We start from the raw sequence: 8,131 nt of genomic DNA on the forward strand, positions 1-8,131 counted from the left end.
ATAATTTACAGAGAATTGCATTAATGTATAATAATTATTGCATCTGAAGTTACTATACTATTTTATAAACTAAAGTTATTGTGAAATGACATTTAACTTTATTAATCGAAATATTTTTTGTTTATATTAACAATAAATGTGCAAATAATGATCATAAAATGGTATTACTTGTGACATTACATGCATGCATGCATGTATTATAAAGATATAAAAGATTTATGTATTTTAATTTTTATAAGTATTAACCAATCAATTATGTATACTTATTCAGTGATTATTTTTTTTCTTATTAATTAATTCTTAATCAACTATATTGTTAAAAATGTGTGTTTACATTAGTTTGTTTACTTGTGCATTATTTGGATAACTATAAATATATAATCGTGTATAAGGTATCATTTAAATACAAATTATTAAATAATGTTTTATATTATAGATAAAATGTAAACATAGATCCTTTTTAATGTAAAGGTATTTTAAAGTGAATTTTGAAAATAATATCAAAAATATAAATTTTAACTTAATTTTCATATTAAAATAATAAATTCCAAATATTTTAACAATAATATGAATGTATCCTTATATATAGTTACTATAGAATTTATAAATTCTTCTATTATTCATTTTTATTTATATCTTCAATATTCATATCTTTTAAAGCAAAATATGAATATTTCCTAAGTTATGTAATTATTTATTAAATATACAAATTATACATTTATTTTAATCGGAATATTTCATACATATATAATTTCAAAAAGGCTATAATTTTGTAACATAGTATATACTATCAAATTATATGTGAAATATTTCAAATATATATTATGTAAATAAAATATAATATCTTCTACAAATTTAATAAGATTCAATTTATTACTAGCTCAAATTTGCCATAAGAAAATTAAGTTGAAACATAAATTCATTTATTTCTGTTTATTATATTTTTTATGCTATTACTTTTTCTTACATTTCTTATAAATAGTAGTATTAAAGAGTTATTTTTATTATTATTATTATTATTATTATTATATACCACCTTCATATTAAAAATTAAATATTAAATTTATATTCAGTTCAGAATTTCATTTATAAACGCATAAATTCTTTTACAGGTTGAGAATTATATAAATTTATAAATATTAACATTAACTAAACTAATGAGATATATTCAATTAAGGAAGAAATTGTTATATTGGTTGAAATATACATAAAAATTGGATTAATAATAACAATCCTAAAGTTATTAACGAATTATTGTTTTACTTCTTAATATATTTGTCACAAAAGTAATTGATATTGCAATCAATAATTTTATCAAAAGTATTACAATTATTTAAAGATTTTAAGTTTCAAAGTTAATAAACCTATTCTTAATAATATTTTTATTACATTTCTTTATAAAATAAAAACGTAATTTACTGCTAGTGTCATTGATCTGTTATATCGAAATATTAGATTTGTCAATAAGTAATATATTGGAATGTTCAGTAAAAAATACTGTATACAGTGTTGTTTATTTAGATATAAAATACTGGAAATTCCAACGTTACTTATTGACCAATTCAATACAATATTGTATTAATTATATTTAGAATAATATATTTTAGGTACATATATATTTTCTTTTTCTTATTTAATTTCTAAATATGCATATATTGTCTAGGATGATTTTTTAATAGGCCTGGAACAATTGACAAACAATGTCTATTGCAAATTTTCTCAGTATTACTGTTACTGAGAATCATATATGTATGTGTATATGTACATATATTGTACGAGGTCACAAATTAATCGAAACTTATAAAAACGAAATATATATTTCGCTAATTCATTATCTTCTTAATGATTTTCTTATTATTAAAAGGACAAATATATATGTAGCTAAATATTCTACATCATCAATAATTATTATTTTTTGTGATTTTATAATTTTTTGAATATTTACCTGTTTTATAGCATAAGGCCCAACATTGTGATCTTAGAGAATAATGTAACAAGTTATTTTCTTTAAAAATTTTTTATTGTTTCAATACTAATATGTATCTGAAGACTATTTAACATGTTGATCCAGATACTGAAAGTTATAATGCTAGCTATATAAATATCATGTACATTATGTTTTGTAGCGGCAGTGCAAGGTAAGTAATTTAGAGAATCTAATAATACAATTATAAATAAAAAGAAATTTTATACAAAAAATTTGATACAAAAGAATAAGCTATGCACTACCACGTATATCTATATTCTTTGTAGAAATTTTTTATGAAAAAGATGACTTCCATAAACACTATTGTCCGTAAAGTAACTCAGTAAAGCTAAAACATAACTTTAGCTATTGTTAAATAACTTTGGTTATTAGTAACATGTTTGCCATTTTACCCCTAGTATGTCTCCTTTGAAAGGAAATCACTGTAATGTATTTAAAAAATAAAGAATGGTATTCTCTTAGAATTGTTAATTTTTATAAAATTGTAATATATTGAGTAAGTGAAATATCCTCCATGCAAGTAGTATCTTCTATTACAACAAATAAACGAAAATGTAAATACCTTCATTAATAATGAAAGTGTAATAGTTTCCACTTTAAAAGTTTCATATATAATATTGCTAAATAATAAATATCTGTAGAAAATATAATTAAAATTTTTACAGTTCTGCATATTATTCTTTTGCAACATTACAATCATGTAGAAATGAAACCTTACAAATGGAGACTATACAAATCTTAAAAAATAAACTATTAACTAAATAAACAGATACAGTCTTCATCTTCTTGCTGCACAGTTGATTTAATTAAAGGAGGCAAGAAGGAATAAGGGACGGATTTAGATTACATGCGAGATCCCTTCTGTTGTAAGACCTAAAATACAACCCCATAATTCAAATATTTTGATTGTTGGAAATAAACAAAATTAAATGAAATGAACTTATCAATATTTATACAATTTTAAAATCATTGATATTTTATTGCATTATTTAAAATTTCTCTTTCATATAAATAATGTATAATATATTATTATTGTTCAGCCTCTGCTATATTGTTGTTATACAGAATTATTTTATTGCAAATATAACTTATAAATTCGGTTAAAAAATAAAAAATGTATTTTTAAAATACAATAATATAGAGAGAAGTAACAAACTATATAATCAATTAATATATATGATGTACTAGTAATATCTTAAACATCTAAAATTGAAATCAATGATCTTGTTATTAATAAAATTATTTATTTGTTTTCATATTATAATGTGTATTTCTTAGTAGTAAATAATTAATTTCTTTACTAAACAATATTATAACCAAATAAATAAGCGTAATATATAATGAACTAATTGTAACATGCATTATTAATTCATGCAGGATACAGGGCAAAGAGAAACCAAACCAATGAGAGAAAAAAATCTTTATTAAATCAATAGCATGCGTTACAATAATAGTAATGTGATACATACAACAAATATCAGAGGCAGAACATGCTCATGCAAATTAATGTAAAAAATTTTGAGTTGATATAAAGTTAAGTAAAAATATGTTCAGTTCTGTTAAAAATTAATAAAATATGTTCTTTATAACAAAATTAAAATCATGTAAACTCTTAATTTTAATGTTATATGTAAACCTATCTTATGAAAAATGATCATATAAATGAATATTTTGTTATTTATAAGATTTCACTTTAAATTTTCAATTTCATTTTTATAAGTGAATTTTTTTTTCTTTTTTTAAATTTTGGTTTTATTATTTAATTATTGCAAATAATAGAACATAAAATTTGTAAATGTCCATATACAATAATATAAATAAAATAATTAGAGACAAATAGTGTTATTCCAAAAATTGGATATAATATTAATTATCTTTAGCCATTATACTATATATAAATACATAAAAAAATATTCCAAGAAAGGTGCTTAAGTTAATACTAATAAAATATGTTTTATTCATTAATGTGCATATGAATATGAAACTATGCACATTAGGATATTTATATGAATGTCTTTCATGTATATCCATTTAATAAAAAAGCTACGAAGAAAATAATCATCATATAGTTCTTGTAATAAAATAAAATATATTGAACGTAATATTTGTTCAATATACAAATTATATTGTACATAGCTATTCTGACTAGGACAAGGACTTAAATAGAGGGTATGGGAAAGTGTACCTTAACACGATCAGTTGATTCCTGCTCCTTGCTATTGATTTGACTTGGTCCATATTCACGGCTCACCACACATAGGAATTCAGCATGGTCATCATTTCCATAATTATATTGGGAGCCTATATTGATTAGCTAAAAAGAATAGTTGTATAACTATTAAAGTAAATTTACTATGTAATAAATTTATATTATATAGAATTTTCTTTAATATAATAATATAATATAAAATACGTTAATGTAAACATAAACTTTCAAACTTGTGATACAATTAATTAATCATAAATTGTTTTTTTATATATTAAATACCTGTTCAAATTTCCATCCATCTGACATTGTTGACACCATTTGTGTTAATTCATCCTCATGACATTGCAATACTCTGTAGACATGTTTCTTTGAATCTCTTAAAGGTCTTGTATCTCGCATTATAATACGTTCCTTAACTAGTCGAATTAGTTCAGTAATATTATAAAACTCTGCCTCTTCTAATACACCTTCTTCAGTTAAGTCCTTATTGATAACTAATTTACCATGTCTTAAATAGTTTAAGATAGGACTAAAATATGTTGGATCACGGTCTATTAAGTAAGCACCAGTTTCATCCTATAAAAAAATCTTTTAAGTCACTATATTATATCACCATACACATAGTTGTATTGATTTAATCAATTCATTTGTTCGATGCAAGGTCAATATTATATTCACATTATATCAAAGATTCATAAACCATTTTTTAAACAGGTTATTTACACGAATAATCCAGTTTTTATATAATCTATTTATACGATTAAAATATGATATATATTTATTATACAATATCAATTGAATTATGTAGATATATAATTATATTTTTTTTAGGTTATAAAACATTTAAGGCCAAAATACTGGTGGCCTTAAATTTATGTATATAATATAATATTTATATGAATGCTTATAACACAATAAAAAGGATTATATTAAAAGATTTTTATTATATGTGTCATTTTCATTTCACATAAAATATGCAACAAGTAATAATAAGTCATAGTTAAATAACCTCACAATAGGAACTAACCCTGTCCGATATAAGGTCCGAATCTTCTTGACAAAGTCGATACAGAAATGAATTAGGATCCCGAGACAATGTAGTTTTTGAAGTTAAGAAATATGTTCCGCCCACATTTAATTTTACCCATTGTATATTACAACGTTGCTGCATGTTATTTTCTGTCATTTCGTGTGAATTCTCGCTGAAATTCGCCATGTCCGCTTCGACATTCGTATATATATATGTTCATATGTATATACATACAAACTATGCACAGATTAAATTTTCAAAGAAGATTGGCATCTCTCATTGTCTAAAAGTGAAGATATGGCGGATGCATAAGTCTAGACAAGGCCACACGAGAATTGCAATAATTACTCAATAGAGGCAGCATTAGTTCTCTGCGATGCTTAACTAGTGTTTCTTATTATCCTAGTCTGTCCTAGTCTTTATTCTAGAAATCCAAGTAATCGTTTGTATTATTTCTAGTCATGATCACAATGTCTTAACCTAGTTATGACCTAAGGCTTTATACTCACGATTTATAGTATATTATTACGTACATATACGTTCAAGAACTTTATAGAAAAAACACGACGAAAATACTTGTCTTCTTCTTTTTTCTTTTCTATTCTGAAACTGAGATGTATTTTGAACCTATAAACATGTTTCTAGCTTCATGGATAAATCTATAAATAAATTAAGTGCTTCCAAAATTTTCGTATCGAGTTATGTCGATTTGTTGTCGATTTTGAATGTTTCGATACGATTAATGAATAGTAATTATAAGTGACAATAAATATAGATGCAAAGCGCCCTCATGAAAAGTGTACTAATTTTCAAGTGGCAAACGCGCTTAACCACTATCTTCAGCAAATGTTTTCTTCCTTTGCTAGCTCTGCTGACTCGCTGGCCTCTACTGACAGAGAACCGGCAAAATGGACGGTATCGCATTGAACGCGTCAGATCATGTCTTAGAAGTGATTTTCTCTTATTTAGACTTACACACTTTAAGAAACTGTGCATTGGTATGTAAGAGGTGGTATAGATTCTTAAGGGATGAAAATAACGATGTATGGAGAATGCATTGTATTAGAACATTAGCTCAAGAGGCACTTAGTTCTGATTTATTATCATCAGTACCTACTTACAAAGCAAAGCTTCGAGCATTTTATCATGCTTGGAATCCGAATGATTGTTCACGTAATGTTTATATCAAGCCAAATGGATTTACTTTACACAGGTATGTTCTGTGATCGAACGATCAAATTTTCTTGTTTGTAATCATGTATTTATTTTATTTTACTGCTATTTTATAATACGTTAATGCTTCGTAAATCTTTAAAATTTTTTTTTTCAAATTATCATCAGATAACAAAAAAATGTTCATTTTTTTATCTGTCATGGTGAATATGAAATATGAAATATATGATTAAATGAGCATTCATAAAAAAGTTTTATGTTGTGATAAAAACCATTATTAAAAAGCTATACTTTTCACTATCATTTTTTATATTAATCATTATATTAACTTTGATATCTTTGTAGGAATCCTGTTGCACAAAGTACAGATGCTTGTAGAGGTAAAATAGGTTTTCGACATGGACGTCATGCATGGGAAGTGATATGGGAAGGACCTTTAGGTACAGTAGCTGTTGTAGGTATAGCTACAAAAGAGGCGCCTTTGTTATGTCATGGATATGTAGCTCTGCTTGGTTCTGATGAACACTCTTGGGGATGGAATCTCGTTGACAATCATTTATTACACAACGGAGATGCACAAGGAAGTTATCCATTACTTAATAATGCTCCAACATACCAGGTGAAATTTCTTTTTGATCTGATTTTAATAAATCAGTAAAAAGTGATGGAATAAATGATTAAATTATTAAAGCTGTATTATTCTAATTTCAGATAGGAGAAAAAATTAGAGTCATATTAGACTGTGATGATAACACATTGTCATTTGAGAAGAATTATGAGTTTCTAGGTGTAGCTTTTAGAGGTGATTTTTTTGTTATTATTTCTAATACTCGATTAATCATTTAGTAATTTCTTACACAACATTCTATATTTATTATCAATTAATCAGCATCAGAATACATTTTACAACTAACTGCACAGGGTTACCAGATAAAAGGTTATATCCATCGGTTTCTGCAGTATATGGAAATTCAGAAATATCAATGGTGTACATAGGGCCACCTCTAGATGGCTAACGTTTTACTTCCAACAAAAAAATATATTTGAATACTTATCCAAAACTATATTCAGCAGTTTGCTACAGAGCTTGTGGCATCTGATATCAACGTATCTACGTTTCAGTAGATCTAGCACACTAAAAGATATGATTCTCTTATTAGAGAATGTGTGCCTACTAAATTACATGGTTGGTAATATTGTAAATAGTTAGTTCTATTATTGTATTTAAGATGGAGTGTTATAAATCGCACAACATCATTAAATTATTTAAATTTTGTTTTTATCAAATCCACTTTAAGATCATATAATGGTCATAAAATAGGATAAAAGTATTTTTATGAATTCCAACCATATAATTTTAATACTATACTGGATATATATATAGAATTTTTTATCATATTTTGGCCAATTCATAAGTATAAGAAGTAAATTGACTGTTTAACTAATTTGGCAAATTTAATTGGTTTAAATTTTCAAATTAAATTTTTTCAATATTAAATTATTTGTTAAGAAAAATTAATTGATTACATGACATAATCATTAGTTAATTTAAATATGATAAATGAATTAAAACATCTTTCAATTTTTTTATTTGCATATGGTCAACATACATTGAACATAGGGAGATTTTATTTATCAGAGATTTTATTTAAATTCATTTTAGGCTAAATTAATTTTACTTAAGTTTATTTTTAATTTTATTTAAAATTATTTTAAATTTATTTAGGGCTAA

General features: G+C 24.3%; 2 protein-coding genes across 4 annotated transcripts; one reads left to right on the forward strand and one right to left on the reverse strand.

Moving 5' to 3' along the window:
* Positions 1–2,066: 2,066 nt before the first annotated feature.
* LOC124955863 (BTB/POZ domain-containing protein KCTD5) lies at positions 2,067–6,088 on the reverse strand. Of its 2 annotated transcripts, XM_047510905.1 has the most exons (6): positions 5,736–6,088; positions 5,575–5,650; positions 5,224–5,509; positions 4,476–4,772; positions 4,173–4,301; positions 2,067–2,860 (listed from the first exon to the last, which is right to left on the reverse strand). In XM_047510905.1, the coding sequence occupies exons 3-6, from the start codon at positions 5,410–5,412 to the stop codon at positions 2,831–2,833; spliced, it is 645 nt and encodes a 214-aa protein (XP_047366861.1). In that variant the 5' UTR covers positions 5,413–5,509; positions 5,575–5,650; positions 5,736–6,088; the 3' UTR covers positions 2,067–2,830. The 2 variants fall into 2 exon arrangements, with proteins under 2 accessions (XP_047366861.1, XP_047366869.1); XM_047510913.1 differs by lacking the exon at positions 2,067–2,860 and adding an exon at positions 3,807–4,030 and having other exon boundaries at positions 5,224–5,650; positions 5,736–6,087.
* On the forward strand, positions 5,614–8,104 carry LOC124955852 (F-box/SPRY domain-containing protein 1). 2 transcript variants are annotated; one of them, XM_047510882.1, is made up of 4 exons: positions 5,614–6,439; positions 6,745–7,018; positions 7,111–7,201; positions 7,289–8,104. In XM_047510882.1, the coding sequence occupies exons 1-4, from the start codon at positions 6,135–6,137 to the stop codon at positions 7,393–7,395; spliced, it is 777 nt and encodes a 258-aa protein (XP_047366838.1). In that variant the 5' UTR covers positions 5,614–6,134; the 3' UTR covers positions 7,396–8,104. The 2 variants fall into 2 exon arrangements, with proteins under 2 accessions (XP_047366838.1, XP_047366847.1); XM_047510891.1 differs by having other exon boundaries at positions 5,616–6,439; positions 7,321–8,100.
* Positions 8,105–8,131: the final 27 nt, after the last annotated feature.

This window comes from Vespa velutina, chromosome 1 (assembly GCF_912470025.1).
Source record: "Vespa velutina chromosome 1, iVesVel2.1, whole genome shotgun sequence".
NCBI lineage: Eukaryota > Metazoa > Arthropoda > Insecta > Hymenoptera > Vespidae > Vespa > Vespa velutina.

Excerpts from the sequence above, each read along its gene's own strand:
- LOC124955863 (XM_047510905.1), bottom strand. The coding sequence starts at position 5,412 with ATGGCGAATTTCAGCGAGAATTCACACGAAATGACAGAAAATAACATG. Across the intron at positions 4,773-5,223 it reads CGGACCTTATATCGGACAGG|GATGAAACTGGTGCTTACTT; the intron begins GTTAGTTCCTAT and ends ATTTTTTTATAG. Across the intron at positions 2,861-4,172 it reads AATCAACTGATCGTGTTAAG|GTCTTACAACAGAAGGGATC; the intron begins GTACACTTTCCC and ends GTTGTATTTTAG.
- LOC124955852 (XM_047510882.1), top strand. The coding sequence starts at position 6,135 with ATGGACGGTATCGCATTGAACGCGTCAGATCATGTCTTAGAAGTGATT. Across the intron at positions 7,019-7,110 it reads ATAATGCTCCAACATACCAG|ATAGGAGAAAAAATTAGAGT; the intron begins GTGAAATTTCTT and ends TTCTAATTTCAG. Across the intron at positions 7,202-7,288 it reads TCTAGGTGTAGCTTTTAGAG|CATCAGAATACATTTTACAA; the intron begins GTGATTTTTTTG and ends TCAATTAATCAG.